This window comes from Cygnus olor, chromosome 2 (assembly GCF_009769625.2).
Source record: "Cygnus olor isolate bCygOlo1 chromosome 2, bCygOlo1.pri.v2, whole genome shotgun sequence".
Taxonomy (NCBI): Eukaryota; Metazoa; Chordata; class Aves; order Anseriformes; family Anatidae; genus Cygnus; species Cygnus olor.
The window spans coordinates 146,762,546-146,789,197 of NC_049170.1; the positions used below are offsets into that span (position 1 = coordinate 146,762,546).

General features: G+C 40.7%; 1 protein-coding gene across 6 annotated transcripts in view; it reads right to left on the bottom strand.

Annotated features, from left to right (window-relative positions):
- The window catches only part of SAMD12 (sterile alpha motif domain containing 12), a 163,920-nt gene that overhangs the window by 73,988 nt on the left and 63,280 nt on the right, over positions 1-26,652 (bottom strand). For all 6 annotated transcript variants that reach the window (XR_005816719.1, XM_040546938.1, XM_040546936.1 and 3 more), the window contains exon 4: positions 5,923-6,063. Coding sequence is in view for 5 of the 6 variants with exons in the window: in XM_040546938.1 (XP_040402872.1) it covers positions 5,923-6,063 (141 nt within the window). In the remaining variant the exon portion in view is untranslated. The remainder of the gene's footprint in view (positions 1-5,922; positions 6,064-26,652) is intronic.

Consider the following 26,652-nt stretch of genomic DNA (forward strand, 5'->3'; position numbering starts at 1 on the left):
AAATCTTGCCGTAGAAGTTCATCAATACAAATTTCATAGCTGCTTACATGTTTCCTTATTCAAACTCCAAAATAATATGCTATGCAATTCTGTACTAAGCACATCCAGAGTGCACTACAAGGTATCGTCCAGTGTTCTGGAACTTACTCTGTCAGCTGGCTCACTTGGTTGTTTGATATGAATATATATATATTAGCATCACAGCAACAGCTAAAAGGTAACTATTAGAACCACGGCAATTCATTGGTCTATCAGGGACTGTTGATTGCACTGTGAAGTCTATTCTTCAGGTTAGAAACCAGAAATGTGCAATTCAAATAACTGATGCCATAGATGGAACTTGATATTCATCATCACCGATGCATGTATTTTAAACATTTTTATCTGTGCTCAAATAGACACTCCACATACAATATTCTACTTCAGCTAAAACAAATGAAAACGATAGAGAAAGCCTCAGTGCATACTTGTAACCTGAAAAAATTGATTTTCAGAAACCTTAACAGTGCCTAAAGTCTGAAAAACCTCTCAGAAACAACCACAGCTTCTGACTACCAAGACTATGTCCGCTTTAAGTGCTGCATATGTCCTTGACCAGGAGAAAAATACAACAAAGACTGCTCTTTTGTACTCTAGGATGGCAACAAAGTCATTTTATGGTCTTGGAAGAGAAGTGTTAAGCACTTAGCACAAGTGCTAAGATTCCTACAGCGGCACAGGAGAGAGAATATACAACAGAAGGAAGTGAGAGGGGTAAGGACATATAGAGAAAATAAACCAGTAGAGAAGATTAAAACTTCTTTTTCTGTAACCAGGCAATTTACCATGTTGAGTCCTGGAATACAGTAGTTTATCCCTGGACTTTTGGACAAATTCTGCCAATATTTCCATGCTGTTCTTTATTTTAGATTTATGAGGTCTCTCAGAGATTTTGGAGCACAACTGGAGCACAAAGCAAAGGAACTCAGCTGGGAATTAAGTTTGCTGAAGCTTTTCTGAACTATCAAGTGTTTTTTTCTGTGCATTGGATAGATGCCATGTATGCAGCATATGCAAGAAACATTTGCATAGTAATTTGTGCTAGAAGAAGAAAGGCTCTTCCTGACTAGCTGGAAGCTTCCACTTAGGCAAAAGAAAAAAGGTGAGGTCAAGATAATGAAAACAAAAGAAAACGGGTGCCTGGTAAGAGGACAGTCAACATTTCAAATGCCTCATGGCTCAGAACACCACCACAGGGACACGAAACCCAAATTCCACAAGTGTTACACACTTCCTCCCATCAGCTGCCTGGGAAGGCAAATGCACTGCCTACCTTGAGCGCACACAGAGGCAACATCTGCTGTTTTTTACAGACATGAAAAAGAGTATTTCTGGCGGAAGGAACTCTTGATTCCTTAGGTGCCAAAACCTTGAGTCCAGAATGTACCCAGGAAAGAAAACAGTACATCAAGGAAGTGTAACAGGATCACCCTGTATCACGAACTTCAGTTGTTCTGACTTCTTTACAAGGATGACAAAGAGTTGTCCTGACCCCAAGCCACGGTTCTTTAAGAGACATAAAAGACAGTAGACAACAACAGTTCACATACTGCTGTATCCATAAAGCCTACACAGCAGGGCGATGGCAAGCTGCAATCTTCTCTTGATTCCAAAAGACTTTCCAGTCCTGCACTTCAGAAGGCCCTGTGTTCTCAGATCTTCTCGCTGCTCGAGCCCCTTTCAGGCAGGTGTGTAATTCCCAACCATTCATGCTGTGTACCAGACCCATCACAACAGGGGAGGTCTTCCTATGTGGGAATTCAGACAATGGGAGTAAGCCTAGCACTTCAAGGCTTTGATTATGGAAAATGACAACGAACGTCCTCAGACACGGTCGCGCAAGCTGGAAAGGCAGTGTTCAAATTCCTCCCACCTTCAATATTCACAAGGAAGAAGCAGACAAGGTGAACAGGAATTAGGGTAATGTTTCCGACAGGCTGAGAGGGTTTGGTGCCAAACAGCTCAAACTTCCTCTGCTTGATCATGCCTGACTTTACTCTAGTACTAAAAGGCTGCTAATACTACAAAAATCCTTAAAACAGGATTCAGTGGGGTGGGGTTCATAGTCCTGGTTTATTCACCACACTGACCCTGAAAGCAGTATTTCTGTTACCAGTTTCCTCTAATGCCCAGTGAACAATCCTTCGCTGGAATATGTGGCTCCTACTTCATCTTTCCTCAGAAGATGAGATGCACCTTTGAAGGCCCTCCAGTTCCTTTCCTGGAAGAATAAAATGCTAGGGCATTATAATACATTTTGAATGGGACTATTCTGGAAATTGAAGGAAGAAAAAAAATTGGTCTTATTGTGGTTACCAATGGGCACATACGTTTTTCAGTAGCTTAGCACTGGGGCAGGATGAGTATAAAACTTACTGAAGAAATAATGTCAACAGGTATCAACAGCTGTGATGCTTTTCAATGAAGCATAAACCCTTATTCTAACACATTTTTCTAGCAGGAGACTTTTTATTTTTATTTTATTTTATTTTTTTTTTAAGAAAATGGCACATCCTGTGGCCAGGCAGCATATTCAAGTTGCGCTTTGCCCTATATGAAACTCAGAGAGAAGCATAGGAGAGGCTCCAATGTCATCTTAAATGCAGGTATCTGAATTTTAATCTAAATCCAAAAGTGCCTCATAAACTCAACCCTATTAGCAGATGGCTGGCTGGCTGTGTATACTTTGCTGAGAATCACACACAGCATTGTTCTACCATTTTGAGGACAGTCTCTTCTATGCTAGCCAAAACCAGGACTCACATTGAAAAATCTCAAAATAACTTCTTTGTGTAGTTATGTAAGGCTTTTTTTTTTTTTTAAATGATCTTTCAGCTCAGGTTTAGAGTGGAAACAGTACAATAATGGTGTTTCCAGCAGTGTGCAGCTCTCCCTCCTAAGAGACACTGGAAGATATTTTGTCAAATTAGTTCCTCAACATCACTAAGTCTAGGAAAAAAGCAGAGATCAGTAGTTGGGCCTGTACCCTTCTATCCTAGCGCAGGTTGGAATAGCATTTCTGCAGATAATAGCCTCAATCAGGCAGTCCTTACTCCAAAGAAAAGTCTTCCTAAAACTCGAGACAAGTCTTCAATTACACAACCACATACTATTCTGGCTTTAAGATCCCCAGAACTGACTGGATGGTGTGTCCTGAATGAAGAAGAATGAAGGAGTTTTAAGCAATTTTCTAAAACAGGAGTGGAAAAGAATGCTAGTTCTCTATTGAGTTTTTAAAATGAGGTTAACTTTCTCTGTGGACAACAGAACACAAAAACACTTAAAATATCTGATAAATACTTCATAATGCTTTTTTTGAAACTTTCCCTGTCCCCTCCAGCTTCAATCAGGATACGAAGAAAAGTCAGTGGAAGTCGTTTTGCTGACATCAATGGGCTCTGAATTAGGACCTCACTGCTTGTAATCCTGCTGGTGTGTTAAATGAATTCAGAAAGGATTTTTAGTGGCTTCTTTTACCTAAAGATCTCTTGAGCTCTGCATTGAGAGACAGAGGGCTTTTTCACGTTTTTGGAGGACATTTTGGAGGACAGCAGAGGACAGTATAGCTACTGCTGCACTGAGGGCTGCATTTTGCAAGTTGAATTTTCAAAAAGCAGAAACTGCTGGCATGCAAATCTGTTACTCTTCAGAGAAAAAAAGATCTCCAAAACAGAAAAACACTTAGAGCAAGCTATTCCAGTAACAACCTCAATAAGAAATGTATAAGCCATAGCAAGTGTGGACACTGTTTGAAGAAACTGGGCAAGGGGACAGAACCAGTTTCAGAGAAAAACTGACATCCAGTTTTACAGACTGCACTTATTTGAGAAAATGTATCTTAACCTTAGTACTTGCAAACAGGCACTCTCAGCAGACACACTCCAGCTTGGTGTAAATGAAGTGATAAGGGATAGGAACACTGCTGTCAACCTATCACTCATCGTCCCCTGCTCTGGGATCACACGATTAGCACAGACCTGCTGCACAAGGGAACATTCAGTGGACAGCTGTACAGCCCCGTAACTCTTGCTCTATTTAAGGAGGCTAAAATGGAGCTCAGTGCAGCACAATGGCTAGTGCCACTCTGGGGGAAGACAGCAGGAGCTGCAGACCATCAGCTTTTTGTCAGCTTGTGCTGTTTTTCATAAAGCACACGATGGCATGCCTTTATATGATCAGACTAAGCAACACTGTTCTCTCTACAAGGCAGAGAGAGACTACATTAAACACACACCCATACATCAATTGCTGAACTTTCTTTCATAGTTCAGTATGTGTTTATTCATGCCCTTACCAAAGTCCAAATTTGTATCTTCAGCTGCACAGACAAGGATTAAATCTCAAAGGATGCTTCACTAAATTCCTTGAAATAGCAGTCACCGCTGTCTGACTGATCATGACTCATAGTTGATGTGTCCGGAGGGAAGCCAGAGAGAAACAGAAAAGGAGAAGCCTGGAAACACATAGTCCTCAATACTAAAAACAGGTTCATGCAGAAATCTATCTACAGTGACCGACTGACCCACATTTACAGCTCCTGGATCTTCACTGTCCCATATCAGTAGAGTTTACTTCCATAAACCAGCCTGCGGCAGTGATGGTTGACAACCAGAACTTCACAGCCTGTAAACTCTCCAATAACACTTCTTATGTAGGGGAAGAGAGAACCCAGACAATACCAGAGAAAAGGATGTAGGAATAATGGATGAGAAGATGAACGGATGAAGGGAAGAGGGCTCTACACATCTGGCGAGCCCTGATGCTTCAGCATGAGCACTGCCTTTGACATGACAAAAGACGAGGTGAAGTCATATTCACAGATCATGGTGATATAAAGGAGCCCTTAAAGCTCCTCATCGCAATCCACAAGACACCGAGCCTGAAGGAACTATTCAGCTCTTTCAGATAAAATGCAGCTTACTCAACTAATCAGAGAGTTTTTCCCCAAACACAGTGAGAAAGGCTTAATCGGGAACATAATGTCATGTGTGAAGGACGTTTTGTTAAAAATATACTGCATGTACTGAAGAACTCTATTTTTTTCATACGATGTGACATATTACAGGCACTGAACCAAAACGCCACAGAAGTGTGCGGTTTATGCTATCTCACTGGACCACCAAACAATGTTTAGCATTGAGAAAGTACTGCAGATATGTATCAAAAGATGTATAAATGTTACTTTACACTGTTACCACAATGACTGCTTTTCTTCTGTGTTACCACAGCTGTTAAAAAGCCCTAATAGAAAACTAATAATGCAAGTCATTATAAAACATCTTAACCTCATTTTGAAAATATGTACAAGCTTTTTTGTTACTCCTGCTTCCCTGTCTCCTAATCAAGATCTCCATATTGAGCCCGGTTTTGCTTTTTTTTAGCAGCATAAATTAGAAGCAACTCTATTCAAGTCAATAAAATTACTCCAACATGAAAAAGGAATCAGCCATCTGCAAAAAGCTGAGTCTAACAGGTAATTTTCCACTGACAGCTCTTACCATAAAACAGGTTATAGAGATTACTCTTTTATCTCACATTGAAAGTAAACAATTAATGCAAAATGTACAGCGTCTATGAAGACAGCATGTTCTCTTCTTGTTCCCTTTATATGTAATTATTTTCATGTTAGTAAGCAGACATTTAAGTAAGACCGCCATCAGTGCTAGATGGAGCCTACTCATCATGCAAAACAGGCAACTGAACATCTCTGTTTATTTGTGCATTATTTTACCTTTTGTTCCCAACTTGGAAAGCATGTGGAATCTATGAGGCATTTTCACGCATCATTTCTTGCTGCAGAATGTCAAGTCACCTTTTATTCCCTCAGGCAAACTTCTCCTACCTGATCTCAAGAGCTGCCCACAACGAAATTATTTTTCATACCTTGTGTAAGCAGCTGGAGGTTTCGGACTTCTTCTCTCACCTTCAGCTGAAGGACTTGCTGCAGAATGTGCTGTCGCAGGCTTTCCTGGGCAATGCCCATTCGTTCAAGCTTTTTGTCAGTAAGTCTCAGCAAAGCACGGCCTGGATGCAAAAGTCAGAAAGAAAAATCACACAAGGATTTCCATTAATGTAATATTCTCACTCTGACAGGCTAATTTCCTACAGCAAAAGCTCCCAGCCCTGAAATACTTCAGTCTGAGATGACAGAGTCTCCTCAGTTAGGTACTGTTTTACTGTCAGAGATCTATGTTCCACTCTTCCCTTTTCTCTTGACTTTATATATTGTTTTGATATTTTGCGAGCCATTTGGACATGGAAAATTGGTATCTGGTGCCATTTTAGATGACCAATTGCTGTAGCTGAGTGCCAGCTGGTCTCCCCCAGAAGTCTACAATTGGTCCAGGTGTCTAAATAGGCCCTCACCTATTATCAAGCATGTAAATTACTGTCAAGAAACCACCAGTGAAAGTGAAATTCGACCAATTTAATCAATTTTTATATATGCTGAGGATGAACGTTGTTGCAATTCAGACATGTTTATAGTGTAATAGCAACACCTCTCAGGAGAGCCCTATACTTGGAGACCCAGCCTTCCAAATCCCTCTAAGCAGTAACCTATCACAGCAAAACAGAAAAAATGAGCCAGAGACTTCCCTTACATATCCCCATACACAATCATTTGTATCTAAGTCATTCCTGAAAAAGCTGTTTGCCCAGCTATAAAGATTGCCCTATTACAGCCTTTGCAGGCTTTGAACTCTCTGTTCACGACTTATCTTCTCCATTAGGGTAATGCTGCACCACGGTCCCATGCAGACTGTAGATACTAAAAACAACCCCCACTCCCCACATTCTGCTAGTGGAACTCTGACTCCATCTTTTGGGCACCTTCACGCCATGAGCAAACAGGAGGAAGGCGGCACATTGGCGGAGCCAACACTAGAGAAGTATTTGGACCAAGCAGAGAACCAAAGCATCAAGCAGAGCTTTATATTAGGAGGAAAACAAACAAACCTTACTCTCTTTCGTTTTCACCAGTTTTGTGAGCTAATACAGGGAGGAGAGTCCTGTGGCCCTCTACTGCCCCTTATTTCCCAATGTCTATGTTTGCCTGGCCACAGGTGCCCTGGCTGACACTGGTAAAGCACACTGGAGCTACATCGATACCACCTTGGAAAACGGCATGACGCTTGGTTCAATTTTTTAAACAGACTGAACTTTTTACTTCCTCTAGTTCTAATGGCAAGCACTTTTAATTATTAAAAGTCCCTTCTTTGATTTCTCAGGCTTTATTCTGAAAGCAGAAGAGGATGGTGAAGAACAAGTTACTCTCTCCACAACACAGCAGCCTCTGTGCTGCCATTAGTGGGGCTTTTGGATGAATGGTGCAATTTAGCTCATCATAAAGCATTACTCAACACAGCAAGATAAGGCCCTTATTCAATCTCTTTCTTTACAAAACAGCAATATGGGTACAGAATTTTTATGATTATTTTAATTAAAGAATTTGAGATAAGTTAACTACCAATAATTCAAGGGGACACATAAAATTTGCCCCAAACCAAGTAGTTAGCAGCATCCCCTTCAATAACTGCTACATTTCACTCATAAAAAGTTTGGTGAAGTGGTTGGTGGGATCTTGATATGACGTAAATGTAATGTAAAGTGCTGGGATATTATTATTAACAATGCAAGATCTCATTGATCAAATGAAAAATGACAGGGTTCATTCATTTCCTGCCCTTCCCTGTCTCTCAAGCACTCAATACCATGGAGGATGACCTTTTGATTAGGAGAAGTTTCTTTGAAATCATAAACAAGAAGAATTCTACGGGTTAATGTAATAACAAACTATGGAAATTAGTTCCTTGCAGATCAATGCCAGCTGTCCAATTCCCTTGGTGATAGAGATAGTAATAATGACTTCAATTTTTATGTCGCCTTATCACACTAAAACATCTTAAAGCAATTTACAAAGGATGTACAGCAGCCTAACAGTATGGTCTGTAATGTCAATCTAGCAACTGAAAGCAAACAAAAAAATAAACAAACCGTCAGTTTAAAGAGTGCCAACATCCATGTCATCTTAGGGCAGGGAGTCAGCAACAGTAATATGAAAGGACAGACACAGGCCATGTATCTCATCCAGTGTCCTCCACCTCTTTTTGGCCATGGATATAGTCACCACTCTTTACTTCCTCAGGGCACCTCTTTATTTCATATTCAAGTCAGTTTTCTACCCCAGTCGCTGCCTTTGGAAGTTGAGTGTGCACAACACAGAGACATCTCTTTTCAACTCCTGGCATGCCAGTTCCTCTGTGGCTTTGGCTCAAAGCACAATCCCATCGGAAAAAAATGTCTTTGACTCATACTATTTGCAGCAGCTTTTACAAGCTGCCTTAAATTAACTCTTTCCTGCACCAAATGCAAGGTGACCTGTTGAGGCAGTGATGAGGCAAGAAGGTAAACATCCATAGGCAGAAGTTGGCATTCCAGAATGCAGGAAGTGACCTGAACTAAAACAATCAAATCCAATCCTCCCCATACTATCTTTCTTCCCTCTCAACACTCAAAACAACAAAATTCAAGTCAGAACTGGAATAACTTATTATACTGGTACTAAGTCACGACTTTGAAAAGATAGAGCTAATAACTGGAGTCGCCAAAGCCAGTTAGTTGCTAAGACCAAGGTCCTAATAATCAGCTAATGATTTCAGATGCTTCACTGTATTGCTTCCTGTACGGTACATACCTGAAAAGTGCTAAGGACTCTGTAAAGGTTATTGAACACTGAGCTTAGATGTCCAGAGAGGTTGTGGAGTCTCCATTTTTTGGAAATACTAAAAACCTGACTAACAAGGTCCTGAACAACTGGCTTTAGTTGGCCCTGCTTTGAGCACGGGGACAGGGCTAGACGATTGCCAGAGGTGCCCTCCAACCTCTGCTATTCTGTGCTGCTGTGGCTCAACCTTCATGAAGGATCTCAAGATTAAGATCTATTTTCATTGAAAAAGAGAGGATTAATGAAGAAAATTAATAAGCATACCCAAAAGATGGTCATTTTGGCAAGCATCAAAGATAAAAGAGACAGCTATGCAGAAACCATTGGGGCTAGATTTTTAATTCTCAGAGCATGTTGGACAGAATATATTATCAAGAGCAGAACACGTAACAAGCATAAGGTTTTTAAAGAGTGTACACTGATCTCTGCTAGGACGCAAGTAAGGAACTTTACTTACATCTCAGGAAAAGTTCCTCAAACTAAAGAATGGCTGCTACCTCTTTAAAGGCTGTTTTATATATATGTAGAAGTAGCAGCTACATGCATAAAAGACACTACATTTTTTTTCTAAAGTATCTTGGCCAACAGAACAATAAAGATTGTAGTCACAAACACATAGGCCTTGGCTCAAGTTATTTGCACGGCAGGGAACCAAATGCTTTAAAAAAAACCCACAACAACCCTCAGTATCTCTATGCATCTTTTAGCACCTAAAACCCAGCCCTCACATACTCAGGAAGGAACAGCCATGGAACATTCTGAGACACCCCGAGGGCAGACACAGAATATAAAACACTTTCCAGCTTAATAATGGATTGATGGCCTAATTTCTTCTAATATGACTTAGCTGTTGCAGATCTCATCTGATCAAGCTGGGATTAGATGAAAATTTAAGTGGAGGGAGAAACATTGCATGCCACAGAACATTAATATGAGTATAAGCATTGGTCCAATGAGGTTGGCATTGGCCCTAGAGCAAGGAATGTGGCACGGTCGGCTGTACCTAATCAAAAATGCTCATACCTCCCCTCATGGGTACAGCCTACTGCTCCTCTTCTTTTCCCTGAGCCTGTGAAGCTGACAGTTCACAGACATCTAGAGGGAGACCATGCTAGAAGCCCTGATAGTATACTTGTAAAGGAGGTGAATGCTTAAGGAAGAAAGGATTTATTAAGTGTAGAAAGAACTGAAGAAATGCAGGAAAGCAAGAGCAAATAGTAGGAGGTTGATCTCATGCAAAACCTTGAAGAGAACTATGGCTAATTTAAAGTTGATAAGATAATGAACCAAGGGTGGGAACAAACAACGTGTGTGAAACATGGCCAAGAAAGGTGATCTTGTCTTCTGAGTGCAACCTGATAGGCACACATGAATATCAAGACAAAATATTCAATTTACTTACCATGGAGCACAGAATCTAACTGAGAAAGAAAGAACAGGACAGAGAACACAAGGACATGAAAAATGCCCTACTATCAGACCAGCAGTTCATCCAGCTTTATATTCAGAGATGTATTTAGGGAGAGCTACTGAAAGGGTTACTTTCTGAAGTCATTCCCCTTGAACTGTGCCTGCTACACTAGGGATACTAGAGAGTACATCATTTTTAGCACCTACATATTGTCCTGATGTCCATAAATTTGTCTTCTTAATCCTGCTGATACTGTCTGCCTCTGCAGCCTCCTGGGGTAGCAAATTCCAGAAGCTCACTGCCCATTTTTGCCTGTTTTATATTGATTTCTTACTAACTGCTTCAAGTGTTCCCTAGCTCTTGCATTGCAGTATTTGGTGAACAATCCCACAATCAGCTTATCTGTTGCCTTCATGATTTGTAAACCTCCATCATTTGCCTTTTGATCATATTTCTGGATGACAAACTTAGAAAAACAGGAACACAGAATTCATTAAACCCCTAAATTATCCAAGCTGAAAACCTGAAAAAATATTTCCATGCTAGAAAGACCATTTTAAATTGTTGTTGAAATGATTGTATATTCTTAATTAATTGATAATAACGTGCCTCTCTGGTTTTTGTATAGACCAATTTCAGACATATTGCTTTTGTATTTATCTCTTTAGTTCCATTAACATATTCATAATTCTAGTTCACTGCTTTTTTCTACTTGAAATAGTCTGATCACAGCTTTCCTCTTTTTTATACGGGCTGATGTTTGCTTCTCTTCACTTCAGTGCTTGAAAACAAGCCTCCTAGGACTTACCAGGTAAGAAATTTCTGTGACAGAGATAGAGACATTAATATCATTGTTCGGGTGCTGGTGAGACAGAAGTATAAAATCCTCATCACACGCTCAGGAAGGAGGAATTCAGACAAGAACAGGCAGAGAGAGGCTATGACTTTATAGTGAGGAATGGTGCAATTATTTCATGTGAGGATGCTAGATAAATGTAAACCCACCTACAGAATGAAAACAGCCTCACAACGGCAGTGGAGAGAGATGAGTACCAGGGAAAGAGAAGAATTATTAAACCAAAGAGCTAAGTTAAAAAGAGGAAAGATGGATATGAACACGATTGAGGAAGCTGGGTTCAGGAAACTTTTGTAAAAGAAGTAGTACAAACCAGCAATCATGCATATTTTCAGAACAAACTTGATATGACTTAATGGTGTTCGTGATAACCCATCAGATCTTATACAGTCCTAGATTTTCTGCTTTCCATATAAGAATTTAAGAGCATGTCTCTTTCTCATGCCAGTCTCATCACTAGTCAACGAGACACATCAGTCACTTCATCATCAATGCCCTGGGGCAAATCTACAGCTTTTCCTGCCAAAGCAGTTAGATTTGGCTCACCTTACTCATTATTTAGCCCTAAGACCAGTACATTCTGTTGGCAAACGGCAGTTGCATTGCCACTCTCTTTGCCCCACTTCAACTTTCTAACATCTCACTAATGAGGCAAGACTCAGTTGCTTCAAAAGCAAAAATGTCAGACTTACCACTGCAGCAAACACTTCATCGATACCTACTAGCATAGTGGCAAATGCCAGCATAGGCAAAGGACAACTTTCTCCCAGAATTGCTATTGGTAGCTGCCTGGTGCTTCTGATATGATGAACACTTCTCAGCTGGGGACCCACTTAGACAGGAGACATAAGGAATACTGGTATGGAAATAAAGCAGAGGGAAGAATTGTTTCAAATGATATGGAACAGAAGGAGCAAAGAAGACCCTTCGACCTTGATGAATACAAGATCTCCAGCTAAGGAAGTTCTCTAACATCCGTGACAGTATTCTTGTGCTTTCTCATCCTGTTAGCAAATGCAGAAAACCTCCATGGAGCAGAAGGAATTACTTCCTGGTAAGTCATAGGAAAGGGAGAGGCTCACATCTCCAGCATTCCTCCAGTGGAAGATCAGGAAAGCACAGGAAGACATTTTAGATTTGCTTATGTATCAAATTAGCTTTGGACTCGCCTTTATTTGTTAATATCATCATACATGAATAAGATGACTTTCTGGCTCTTTATCACTCATTATTTGCTGGCTGTGGATGAGGCCAGCTCTACAGTAAACTTTATGAAAGCAAACACTGTCATAACTGGTCAATTAATGTCTGATTAATCTCAAAAAAGCAGCTATGTAAACAAAGGCGCTTTTTGAATATTATCTGCATCCTTTGTTTTCACATCATCTCTGTTTACAGTTCTGAAAAGAGGAAGAGATGACTATTGTTACTGCTGCCATTAAGTCTACCATCAAACCAGTTTATTTCCATAAAAGCCCTCTCAAGTTGCAGTTCTCTTGCACCTTTCCGCCCCTTTCCTGCATTTCTGAGCTAAAAGCATGAACAGGATATGGATGAAAAATAACACAATCTTTAACATAGCTATATTTTCAAATACAAAAATAGCAGCAGCCAAGACATGACTTTGTTTCTAAATTTCTCTGTTTCTGACAAGCTTATTTAGCAGTCAGTAATAAATCTGTGAAGCTATTTAACTCAGATTTCTTAGTGTGGCCTAAATCCCTCTCACGTTAGCATTGCCTTCCCAGTTCCCTCCATGTTCCATCCAGTAATGCTGTTCTTTTCTATTCTGAGCTAGTCCTGTGAGCTACGTACCTTCTGGTCCCCAAGGTTCTCTGAAAATGAGCCATCGTAGAGTCATTGAATCACAGAATCATTAAGGCTGGAAAAGCCCTCCAAGATCATCTGGTCCAACCATCCCCCTACCACCAATGCCACCCACTAAACCATGTCCCTAAGCACCAGGTCCAACCTTTCCTTGAACACCTCTTGAATTAAGAGAACATGGGTCATGGATATTAATTTTAGGGACTTAACTTTAGGGATATTAATTTCAGAACAAAAACTTCTTGAAGTCAGTACTATACCCTTGCTCTCTCCCTGGTAGACATTTCTTTCCAGCCAGACAGCTCAGAACAGTCCAGGTATCTTGAAAAGTCATGCTAAAGGCAAAATTCCCTCTACAGAAATAGGAGTCTCCCGACTCCCACGTCCTTCCATAAAAAAAAATATAAATAAATAAAAGAAATTCCTGCTCCCTGACTCATCCACACATCTTCAAGAAACTATTTTAATCGTGTACTACCTAGTGGGGAGCATCACACATCCGTATATGTAACAGCCTTAGTTATTACATGTTGAATGAATTGCCCTAGTTTGTAAAGAATTACAAAAATATTCCAAAATAACTTTACTGGAGGAAAATAATGATTCTATATAGAGAAAGGAAGGGGTTAATGAGAAATTGTGCGTCGTGATTACTGGAAGTGGTTCAGTAAGTAATTTACTGTACTGATGGGAACTATATTGATTCCTTACAAGTCTTGGGTAAAAGACTGTTAGACAGACCTGTTTTCCAGTTGTACATATTTGGGACCTGATGATTTTAATAGGAGGAAATAGTAATAACTTGAATTCCCCTCCGAAATATAAATTCAGGCACAAATCATATTACACCGCTTTGCAAATATACTGTAAAATGTGAGACAACCATTTTTAGTACTCTCAGGAAGGACCCGATAGGACCCACAAAGTAAATTAAGGATAAATGTAAACCTTTAGCAGGCAGTCTATAAATCCACATTGCTTGTTGTATATACATTTGCCAACCTACTTCCTGGCCATACAAAATTATATATTATCTACGGCTATATATAAAGACGTAAAGACATGTAATAATGCACTTCTACTATATTGCACATCATATTTTTAAGAAACACAATCCAGGACTATTGTTTGCTGGTATCAGTGTGGTAGATTTATGGTCCCCCTATACAAATAAACAACCTCAAGGTCTTTTTTGTTTGTGATGAAGTGAGTGAATCTGTCAACACCTTTGATTTCGTCTACCATCAGCAGGACACACAGTTCTTCCATTCCTTGTTAATCTAATGTTGCTCAGTGTGCAACCCATTATGCATTAGATATCACATTTCTTTATTAATTGCAAAAAATCACATTAGATCATGCCCGCTGGCAAAACTCATGTTAATTTATTCAGGAGTAAACACACATTCATATATTATAATGCACGGCTTCTACACAGAGCAGATTATGAAAGGGCAAGCCAATTTGGGAAGCATTAGAATTGACTGAAGTCTTTACAGCAAACTCAGGCAAGAGGCTTTCCTGTAAGTCCTAATGGCGGACCTTACAAAAATCATTTTTCTTCCAGAAGAAAGATAATTTAATACCACAAGAAAAATAATGACACGCACACACAAAACAACGGTTATTCTTGAGGTGCCCAACTGAACTGGAATTGGGAAATTCTTGGAAGCACGCAGAAGACTGTCTTACCTTTTGGCATTTCCAAAGCAAAAGTGGTTCTGCAGTTCTGCCTAGAAATAAATTGGTGCGTGCATGCAGCAAAGGGGGCAAGCCCCCCGGAGTACACACATGAATTAAGAAAAGCTGCCGTTTAATTAAGTGAGGAAGAACACCTGCTCTCATCACATGCAGATATACCACTGAGCTCTTTGAATTGCACTATAGTAGGAAACACTAACGTGGCTGAAGACCAGGCTCTGGGAGGGTGCTTCTGCAACCCAAGGGATCAAAATTGTCAGTAAATATTGTTGCTTGCTCTAATTTGCTAGTGATCAGTCCAACCAATAACTCAAAGATGCTAGGCCACAAAATACACACCAAACTCACAATTCTTCAGCATGCAGCATATGGAAGGACAAGGAAAGACAACCCATTTCTATGCAATATCTTCCTTTTTTCGGTCATGGCTTGGTGGGCAATCGTGGGCACCATCTCACTCCTTCTGTGATGCTAAAGAGAGGCTGCCCTGCTTCCTTCTGATTACTCTGTCACACAGCTTTCATGTAAAAATCTAAACACTGGAAAATGTTTCATTCATTTGCTGAGTTTCTTTTAATGCCAAACTTGTGGGAAGCAAGGAGGACCTACATAATGTGACCAGACAGCTTTCTGTACTGCAAAAAGAAAGCTCTGTTGGTCATCATGAGTTGCAGTGGACCAGAATTTAAGAACTTAGATTTTCTAGTAATACTTTCCAATCACTGTTTTTGTTTTTAAAAAAGAGTAAAATTAAAATTTTATTAAATATTAAAATAAACTTTTGTTATCCCAATGCCAAGGAACATACAGTATTGCTACATTTCCTGATCTGTATCCCTAGCTCTCCTCTGTTCCATGCTGTTATCACCAAGCAGCTTTCAGTGGTGCTTTCTTCCATGCCTGTTTTGGCTTTCCCCGCCATTTTTTAATAAAAAATGAAATTGAGAAAGGTTTTGTGTTAATATTCATGATGTTAATAATTAATGTTAATAAAAATGGAAAATTAAAAGCAGCATGCTCATAGGTTAAGCACTGTAGACTGCTCAACTCTCCTAACCTGAAGAATCAGGCACATCCCTCCCTCCCACTGCACTACCAGGTCTCTGCGTGGGCTTCTAACCAGAAGCCTGGCACCTGCCAAGCTGCATGCACCACCTTTCGTGGACCCTTAATTTACAGTTGACCATTTTATAACCTCCAGGAGTATAATTTTCCTATTGTACGAGTCACCTCTAGTCAATTATGTACACAGCCTTGCAGATACAGATACTAATCTCTTGCTGCGTTGCTGGTTCAGTAGCATGATAAACTTTGTACAGCTCCTTTGCATTTCTTCCAGCTTTTATTACTGTAGCTGTGAGGTCAATTGGGACATAAGGATTTTATTCTGCTGGCCTACTCCTTCTATTTAGTACTTGACCTACAGAAGACTGTGGGACCACATTAATTTTGGATCAGAAATAAAGCAGATACCTGAGCAATGATTTATTCTATCTAATCTGTAAGCAACTGGGTCCTATGAGTCCAGCCCTTATTTTTGGAAATTCTCCTTCCTATATATACCCTGTGACTCAGAAAGGCATTCCACCAGGCATACAGAAACAGGACCAAACCCAACAATTATTATAATGGTAATGATAATAATAATACACTAAGGTACAGGAACGCTACCAAAGGCTGCAGCCCGGCGCCAGGCTTCAGGTATTGTGATCCTTAGGAAAAATAAAAGCTCATTTTCCCTACAAGGGACAGGAAGACGACGTGATGTGTGATATTTTAAATAAAAATTACTACAGTTAGGAGCAATGGAGCTTTCTGGAAAGGAGGGGGATGCCTCATGCCCTAAGACCCTGGGGAACATGCTGAACCCCAGCGCTACCCCAAGACAGGGCCCCCAAGACCCCTGAGGAAAGGAGGCCTTGCCAGTAACACACTTGGGGAGCTGTATGCGAGACCAAAGGACAAAACCTCTTGGCTGCTGTACACCAAGCAGGAAGGTCTCCTGGGTGTCACTGCTAGCTCCCAGACTCTTTCCAAGACCAGACACCGAAGTCCAGGCCTCTGTGGCTGCGTTACAGAAGCAGGTGCTCCGTTCCCTGCCCACCAGCGAAACCACCGGCTGCTGGGCAGGCTGAGAGCTCGGAAGCAGGGTATGAAATCCCCCAAGCTGAAGAGGAAGCCACACATACTTCTCTTGGTTCCTGGACAAACGCTTCAGTTCCACAAAGCCTATCCTCCTCCCTCACCAGGAGCAGCGAGCACAACTGCACGCTGCCTGGAGGCTGGTCCTGGGCCAGGCACACCAACCGAGCATGCTTTTTCAGTGAGCTTATGCACCCAAAGACCTTGTTTCTGAGTCACCACCAGGTGTAAATATGAGCGATGTGCTCTTCTGCTCAGAGCCAGATGATTTTAGACATGCATAAAAACGCAGCTCCAGGCACCGAGGTAAATTTACAGCTAAAATGGAAAAGGGAAATACGGAGTTCAGGTACCTCTAGGCTTTTGCAGCAGCCACACAAGCTTGGGACTGTTTTAGATAACAATTCGGGATTTATTATTTTTTTATTTTTTCACTCTAGAGCATCTCACCTAGGTCCTGTGTTCAATGCCAAAGCCCATAGCCGTCTCTGTGCCTGTCACCCTCTAGCTGGCTGCCCAGTAGCTGATGTCTAGAAAGGCTTGGGAGCAAATCAAGAACGTGACACCGCTTTCCCCAAAATCTCAGTCTCCCAAACTTGTCATTTAGGGACTAATTAGCATAAATAGAGTTGGCCTATTTGAGCTTCAGCTGAACCTAAGGTCAGTGGATGGCTTCCAGTGATTTTAGCCATACCTAGAGCCGCTTGTGAGAGGAACCTCACCAATGACTTTAAAATGACAGAATAATTCTCCCATTCCCAAGGTGATTTAATCTAGCAGGATGAGGCAAAACAAAAACCAAGTGCTGCAAGGTAAACCTAAACTAATTAAAATGTGAAAACAGGCATAAGAGTTCAATAATGAAGCTAATGCACAGTAAGACGTAAACTAGCAGTGAAATGGGTGAATCTCAACTCCTTTCAGCCTTCAAATGAAGCCTTTGGAAGAGACAATTCAGAGGAGTTTAGGTTACTGCAGTCTGTACAGGTTGCACTACTGGGGGGCTGTTTACCTCTGTGTGAAATCCAGCAGACCAAAACGTCTTAGAAAAAAGTGTGGGAAAGAGTAAGGGAAAGAAAAAGAAATGTCTATAAACCAAACAAGTACTAGCCAACTCCCAAAACTCTAGAACTTTCTTTTCTGATAATTTCAGTGGGCTTTCTACTATAAGTTAAATTCTTCTCTTTTAGAGACAGCTTTCATTGCTTCAGATCAGCAAACATTAAAGCACTGCATTATGTACGAATCTTCAGTTGCACTTTGTTTTTAATAAAGGAGTATATGGAGAAGAAACATTTGAACATATGACATCATCTACCTTCAAGACTTTTTAAAAAGAGGCAGGCACTGAGTTCAACAAACACGGATCAACCAATAACATCAGATTAGAGAAAAAGCAACTGCGACTAGTGGATGTACTAAAGCCCATATGGACAATTTGCAAAGAACAATTTATATAGAGGAATAAAATTGGAAACTATCAGCACAGAAGATTCCAATAATAATACTGAAGACTAGCTAACTAAGCAGTCTATGTCTAAGTACCCAAGCAAAAGAACAGATGACTGTTTAAGCAGTGTTTTTACTTACAGAATATGCATTAGGTATCAGTGACAACACACTGGTTAAATCTATGGCCAGAGACTGTCCTGGCTGAAAGAATGACTATTCTGACAAGTTCAATGAGGATGCATCCACTCACAGCAGAGCTCAGATACAAATATAGAAAACCCTTTTTTTCTGCTGTTTTACACAAAAGAAAGAAATACATTTTCAGCCTGGCAAAATTTTCCTAAACTGTAAGAGTCTAGAGCATATTTTCTGAGTAATAACATTGAGCCACAAATTGAACCCTTAGTCAAGTACAAAATTGCTTATTTATCTTCATCTCCACTCATTAGCTTGCGCTCAGGCTTCAGTACAAAAGCCAAATCATTTTAGGATAAGCTTGAAAACCAGTTTTGGTTATGTACAAAACAATTTCTTGTTTATACATGATAAATGAACATTTAGGCTCAACACTCTTTCCTGGGTTGGAGACGCATGCACATGAAACTCTAGCAAGTATCAGTATTCCCACAGCAAGATCTGAATAGCAGCAACAGAAACCTAAGAAGCAACAACAGGTACAAAGAAATTATTTACTTCATTTTCCAGCGTATAATTAAAATTCTAAAGCAAACGTCCATATCTGTAAATACTCTTTACTCAATTCACTTTTATTTTCTCTGCAATGTTCTCCTCAGAGTCCTCTTCACAATACACTTTATGTTCCGTTCTCCTCACCAGTGTTTTTCTGTTTGCTTCCCACTGGAATATGCTATTTTCTACAGTTTTCTCGGACTGCAAAGCTTCCGTGGTTAAGGAATATGCTGTGTACCATGGACTGGCCACGTGAGCACTGACAGCGTGAAATCCTGTCAATACCCCAAAAGTAAATCAGCTGGATGGTAAGCAGGATCACAGCTGTCTATAGATTGAAGTATCAGCTACAAATCCTTCAGCCCAGTTACTTGAGAAGCTGATCTAAATCAAGTTATTTCTAGCCTGCTCCCAAGCAATTTTCTGATGACCTTTGAAGATGGGCAGGCCAAGATCCTGTCTGCAACACAGAGCCATGGGCACTCCCTTTCTTATCCTCATGCCCTTGTATCTGCTCAGCAACCAGGTTCTACGTAAATGATATGGAGGAGATCACATAAGGTCCACTTACAGAGTTGTGGGAAACATTTTTTTTTGTTGTTATTAAACTAACAGGAAAAGGACCTGGGGTCCTGGTGGACACCAAGTGGAACATGAGCCAGCAGTGTTGCAGCAAAGAAGGCCAATGCTCTCCTGGGCTGCATGAAGCAGAACACTGCCAGCAGGGCAAGAGAGGTGATCCTTCCCCTCTGTTCAGCCTGGTGAGGCCACCCCTGGAGTGCTGTGTCCAGTGCTGGCTCCCCAGTATGAGAGAGACATGGACATATCTGAGAAAGTCCAGCAAAGAGCCATGAAGACGATTATGGACTTGAGCATCCGTTGCACATAGAGAGGCTGAGAGAGCTGGGAGAAGGCTCTGGGGGAGTTTTTCAACACATATAAATAGCTGATGGGAAGAATAAAAAGACAGTGGGTACAACTCAATCACAGGAAGTTCCATTTAAATGTAAGAATGAACTTTTTATTGTGAATGTGGTTGAACACTAGAACAGGTGTCTGGAAAAGCTGCAGAGTTTCCATTCTTGGAGATAGTCAAACTGGTACAGACCCAGGCAAGCTGCTCCGGCTGACCCTGCTTTGAGCAGGGGGGTTGAGCAAAATGACCTCCAGATTTGCCTTCCAGCCTCAGTGACTCTCTGATTCTACATAGTAGCAGTGAAAATCCAGTTGTCTGAATTTCAGCAGAGTTAGCAAGGTCACAATTAGCAGCGACCGAACACAAGATTCTTACATAATTTGTGTATCAATATATTCGATTGAAGTGTGCAAACCATGGAGACAGGTGAAAAAATACCTATGTGGTTGGAACCTCACTTAAAATTGTTCGTATACTAGTGCACATGACCTACAGCATCCCTCAGTAGGAACACATCCAGACATCAGATTTCTATAAAGGAAACACTACAACTAGCAAGGTTACAGATGCAGAAGGATGGGGGCCATTAAGCATGTAAAACAGGGCTTTTTTTCAGCCCATTCACCTGATGTTACACACACTGAAAACCAGGGCACAGCTGGTTCCCAGAATCTACATCCCAGTAAATTAGCCAGTGCCACAGTTGTCCAGGCACTGGAACTCGGTCATTTCCATTATCATATTGCTCCAGGGGTTCCTGGTATGATTCTGGCCTGGGCCAATTAACGCTTTCGCAGAAACTTCCAGATATGGTTCAGGAAGAAGCACAAATTAGGGGCCCTTCTCCACAGAGTGTGGACGCAGCCATCCTGCTCTGAAGAGCAAAAGCCCGTAGCAGTATGGGCGTGAGCCATTCCACGCCAATTAGCCTTGGTGCCAGGAGATGTTTGTGGAAATGCCACTGACATCAACATAGCAATATTACAGAGCCATCAGTTCTGTCGGTAAAACCCAACCAGCTCTACTAACACAGCAAAACATAAACTGGCTTCTAAGAAATCAGGGGTCCAGAGGTGAGACGTTAATATTTCCTCCCTTGGGAGTCCTGGCGTGTCCACTGGCACAAGTCAGCAGCTGGAAGGGATTTCCTCCTCTACTTCTTACCTGTACCAAACTATTAAATAATTCAGTTCTCTCAACACTGGAAATGAGGAAAAGCAACAGGAAAGAGACATTTGGGCATGCTTTTACTGATTACAGTGGTTTTATTTAGATTTAATTCTGCTATAGTATTTAATTTCCAAGCATCTGAAAGATCCTGTCTGTTTTCAGGCCTGTCTCAGCTCTTACGTAGCCAACAAGAGAAAGATATTCCAAAATTTTCAAACACTGGAAATGAGGAAGGAAAAAGGTGTAAATTATTGGGACACTGTGTTTGAAGAAAGGAACAACACAGTTCTTCTGGGAACATTGTTTCTGTGAAGTCCTGTAAGAGATAGCGTGTGAAAGAGCCCAAACAACAGTATCTCAAGTCCAGTTCTGGACTACTTCTGAAGGGCGATGTGCTGCGTATCACATTGCACAAGTCAGAAGAGCTATCAAGGATTTTCATGTGCATATTCTGCCTGCTTCATAGGAAGCACTAATTACAGTTGTAGGGTATGTCTGTGCCAGCTAACTCACCTGCATTTCTTGGGCATACCTTTAATGTGTTCTGCAACCCTGACCTCTGCAAGTCGCTGTTGCTTCTGAAGCCCTGTCAGGTCACAGCAAAAAATGCTAATGAATACTGGTCTCCTCCCACCTGCAAGAACAGCTAGACTGCTGGCCCAGCCTCCACAGGAACAGCTTTAAAGCAAGGGCAGCAAGAGCAGCTGAGAAAAAAAGGAAGAGTGTCGACACTAGGATACTTCTAAAGGTAATTTACAGGTTTTGATCTTGACGTAACCACAGTAATTAGTAGGATAAGATATCACTCCAGGCTCAGTATAAACACCACGTGATAAAAGTAAACCACCTTCTGCAAAGTATGGAAAAGCACCTGCTTGTTGCTCACCAAGAGCCTCCTGCTGTTGCAGAGTGGCTGTGTAGAAGCAGAGCTGCTTTGGGACTGCTGCAACAAAAGCATGCACAGACACCAAGAAAACTAATCTGCTGTCACAAAAGTGGGCTGTATGAAGACAGTTGCTAATAGTTTTTACTGCTAGGGTTCCTGAATGGTACGGAGCTGTTAATAAGAAACACACTTACTGTCACTTCCCACTCTAACTTTTGAAATTCACCCTAGGTATTTTCATCAGGCATTAGAGCACCACACTGACCATTGTAAAAGGTTTACTCAAGGGGCTGCTGGAAAAGATTAGAAGAAAACAAAATGCCAGGTTTTTGAAAGGTCCTGGCTTATACCACATACACGCTGACAACTGGAACAGTTGCATCTACAGAGACAGAAATTCAGGACTTGCAGTGTTTGGGAACTGCAAACTCTTGAATATACTGATCTTGCAAAACCATTCACTAAACACCTACCTAGAAAAGAGAATCAATCCAAGTCTGTCTCAGGGAGTCCCAGAATGATTGGGGAAAACGGCTTTTAGAGTGCTAAAGGTTAGATCAGCTAACCAGGCTCTTAAGACAGAAACACTTCTTGCTACAACCAACTTCTGCAACGCGACCAAGGGTTTCCTGCAAGTGAGAGAGAACTGCACTTCTACATGGAGTATCAGGTAATCTCAGTTACACAAAATAGCCTCTGTGGAAGTGAAGTGACTGAACAGAGAGGAGTCTCTTATTTCAAATCCAGGAGCAGCTTGTGGGAAATGCATGTTCTTAGATAAGAAATTTTACTTGTGTGATAAAGTAAAATATTGCACGCTTCAGAGCCTCACATACGCTCACCTACTTGTGTGTGAACTCATGCGAAGTGTTAGTCATAAGAGGCATTCAAGCTCTCATTCATATTTTATATCTTCAGTTTTAATAAGCTGTTTGTAACAAAGTTTTCACACAGGCCTAGTTCCAAACCTGCTACAAGATTTGGATCTTACTGCAGGAGTGCTTCAAAACAAAAAGAGAGGAGTATGAAGCCATCACATGACAAATGCAATGAAGTTTCAGGATAATATTTATTATTTCTAATAAAAAAAATGTATATCAAGATGAAAGTTGTTCACATTAAAACATTTTTACTGAAGAGTCATAAGGTTGTGCAAACCTAGAACAGCATTTGCTTAAGGAGGCCAAATTGCTTCTCCATCAGCAAAGTTTCTGTCTTCTCCTCACACTGATACAGCAATAAAAAACAAAACACACAGGTTATCTCTAGTGCCCTTCTTAAAATTCTTTTAGTTAGGTGATATTGTTATTTTTTTATCCTTTATTATTATTTTAAGATTGTGGGGAAAAAACACACAAGTGGAAAGACACACAACTTTTCCTGAGCTTTCTTCTTACTCTAAAAAAGGAATAAAAAATGTGCATCATCTCTAGCATAGCTGTTACACCCAGTCCAGTGGCAGTGTGGCAGGAAGGCAGTACTCATACGTTATTTCTCCTCCCCTTAAGTTCTATTTCTCCATAGTCCTACATACACACAGGAATTGGAAACGTCTCAGTGGAGACGGTCAAGATTTCTGCTCTTGCTCTGCCTTGGAATCGCTGAAGATTTCTATGACTCGACCTAGTGCAGTGGGTTTGCAGCCCCTGGGTTTGGGCACAAGTTATCTTACTGACATCACGACAAGCTCTGGAAGCAATACGGCACATGTAAGAAGGATATGCAGGATGCCTAGTTTACAGCACCACACCTCTCATCATATCATTAAGCAGCAATTGTCAATGCAATACAGTTTAACCACAGTAATTCCATTTTACAAAGGCACTGGAGAGAGCCCTGGTTGTGCCCTTACTTAGCACCTGCCCTGACTCCTGCTTTTATACCTCCGTTAAAACTACTGCCTGACAGCTGGCAAAGATAAAGCTCCCCTCTCCAGGGGTCAATTACACTGAGCATTTCCAGTACATGACCACAATACACTCGCCTGAGGCGTGACTGGGGAGTAATCCAGACAAAGATATGTGATCTCCCACAAGTTAAAATCGCAGAGGATGGTAACAGCCACACACCAGTATTTAAAACCAGAGATGAAATCCTGCCTGGATGTCCCTGGAGCAGGGCAGAACACAGTCTGCAAATAGATACTGCTTCACTGGCTGTATGAGGTGTAAGAAACTACCTAAAAAACTTAGTTGGCTTACAAGAATTACAACATCCATGCCTACTTTGTTGAGGGCAAATCCAACCCACTTTTAAGTGAACCCACTTCCAATGCGGTTTGACAACCAGATGACATACAAAGTTTCTGGACACAAGGCGTGGAAGTACAAAACAATTCAAAGTTGAGTCAAACTAATTTGTTGTCCATGTTGGGCCACTGCAGTTGCAATCAGCTCCAGCACTTTTCAATAACCTCCTGCAGAGGAGAATTACACGACTGGTCACTGTGGTTCACATCAAACAAAAGAAGTTCAATATTCCAGCTATGATTCTGGTCCAAGGTCATATTTGGCAACTTCACTTCTCTGCACTCAGAGAAAGCCATTAATTGTTGAAACAAAGCAAGCTGCCTTTCTTTTTTCTTTTTTTTTTTAATATAATCATGTATCAGACTAGAATTAGCAAGTCCCCAAATGCTTTGGGAAAGCCATTTAATCATTTTGATATATTTTTGAGAGATATTATCAAAAGACACCGCTTCCCATAGACTCTTACTATCAATTATAATCGCAGGTTTGTGCAAGTGAGTGTTTCAGACTGGTTGTTTATATCATTCTTTTACTGTAGGCAATTCATTGAGGTATAGAACAGATCCAGCACATCAGAGCTTTTTCCATACAGAAGTGTTAATGGCACTGCAGTTTACAGCATTTTTTTTCCTGCCAGATGGATGATCATATTGGTGTAACAGTTCCCAGCAATTTTTGCAAGTCAGCAATAGACTGTACAAGATTTAGTGGATGCTGTTTAGCTACAGTTTGCTTACATACAGAGTATGCAAATACTTGCTCACTACTAAAGGATTCACTCAGATGGGATGTGGAGAACCACATTCTACTTCGCCTTAAATTTTTAAGATTACTCTAAGAAGAGAAGAAGTTTCCATCTTTTCCTTAAATTGTATTCTGACACCTGGCATTCTAGAGCACGCAGTAAATGCTCAAACACTGTAATTGTTATTTTACTGACAACTAGCTCTCTCTTAAAGGGGAAAAACAAACAAACAAAGAGTCAGTCCTGAAGCACACCTGGTGAAAATAAACAATCTGTCAGGGAAATGAAAGCCAGGCATCATCCAGCGAATTCAAGAAAATAAAAAGACTCGCCGAGTTCTTGCGAAGTGGTGCCTCTGAAGGTCAGAACTGTATGCAACAGTACGGATCTGTAAGGAAATGTTGCAAGTTTTTCCAAGCAGACTTCCAATGTTGATAGAAATATCTCAAACAATGCAAACCCGAATCACGTGTACGAACTGAAACAGACCCACATGGGCTTATACAGTGCTCATTGAGGTTGCATTTTTGGACGTAAAAATATTCATGCCACCAAATAATCATTTTGCAACTAAAACATTAAATAAGCATCAATAAAAACTACAAGCTCAGAAGGCACGCTTTTCTACTCCATCAGCCTATTTTGTTGTCATTGTGGGCTTTTTTGTTTGTTTAATACCCTTATTACTCCCTCACATCTTAAAATGTTCATCTCTTCTAGTATAAAACATACCAGTACCACTGAGCACATGAAAAGTCAATATTAAAGCTGCACTGTTCAAATCTTAGAAATCAGGGAATGCCAGCTTTTGGGCAGCATGAGCACTCTTATCTTTGTCCTTTACTCACACATAGTACCACAGAGATTTTATCTGTGGTTCATATAGTGGCTGCTCAAAACCATGATTTATCCTGCTTTCTGGAAGACTGAACCACAAAGTGTTGGAGGGCAGGAGGGCGTTAGAAATATGTATGACATATGCTTGTCCTGTTCTCATACTCCTCCCTAAGCACTTCATTTGGACAAAGGTAAGACTCTAAGCTAGATGCACCATGATACTCAGAATCACACCTATTTTGCTGCTTTAAAGGGGTTTGTAGAATCTGTTTGACTACCATGTGTACTGAGGGGTGAGAGAAAATGCACGGGAATGATTACAGCACATAGAAACTGCATACACAATAGATTAGTTGTAAGAAATTAAACTTACCAATAATTATTTTCTAAAGAGCGAATGATGACATACTTCTAGTTTGAAAAATTCATATCTAGATACAGTAATGAAATAAGAGAAGAAAATGAAAGCTTCCATAACAGTGTATACTTGATTTACAGCACAGGAGCAGCCCCTCTAGACAGGCATTCCCTTTACACAGAGAAAGGTGCACCGCAGCTGATCCAGTCTCATAGCAATTAGGGATTGCATACATTCCTAACAAAGGAGACCAAATGCATGTTTGGGTACACACATACAGCACAGGTGCTGATGACTATGATTATAGCCGCTTGACACCTTTCATAATCATCAAGTGTTGCTGAACCACAACCACTGAGGCCGAAAATTTCCATGAGTTATTCTGCATCAGACTGATTTTTGGTAGGCTTAATTGTTTTTGCCAAAATTTCAACGTATTTCAATACAAAGTCGGGGAAAATATTTGCAGTTCTTTTAAAAGAATTAAATAGCAACTGGGAGGAAGAAAACAACCCCACAGCTTCTAGTGTGAAAGCACAACCTGAAAATAAGCCTTTGTGCCAACATGCTGTCTCCATTAAAATCTATCTGAATTTGTTCCTGTTAGAACCTTTTAAGCATTTCAGTTTACAACCACTCAAGACTCAC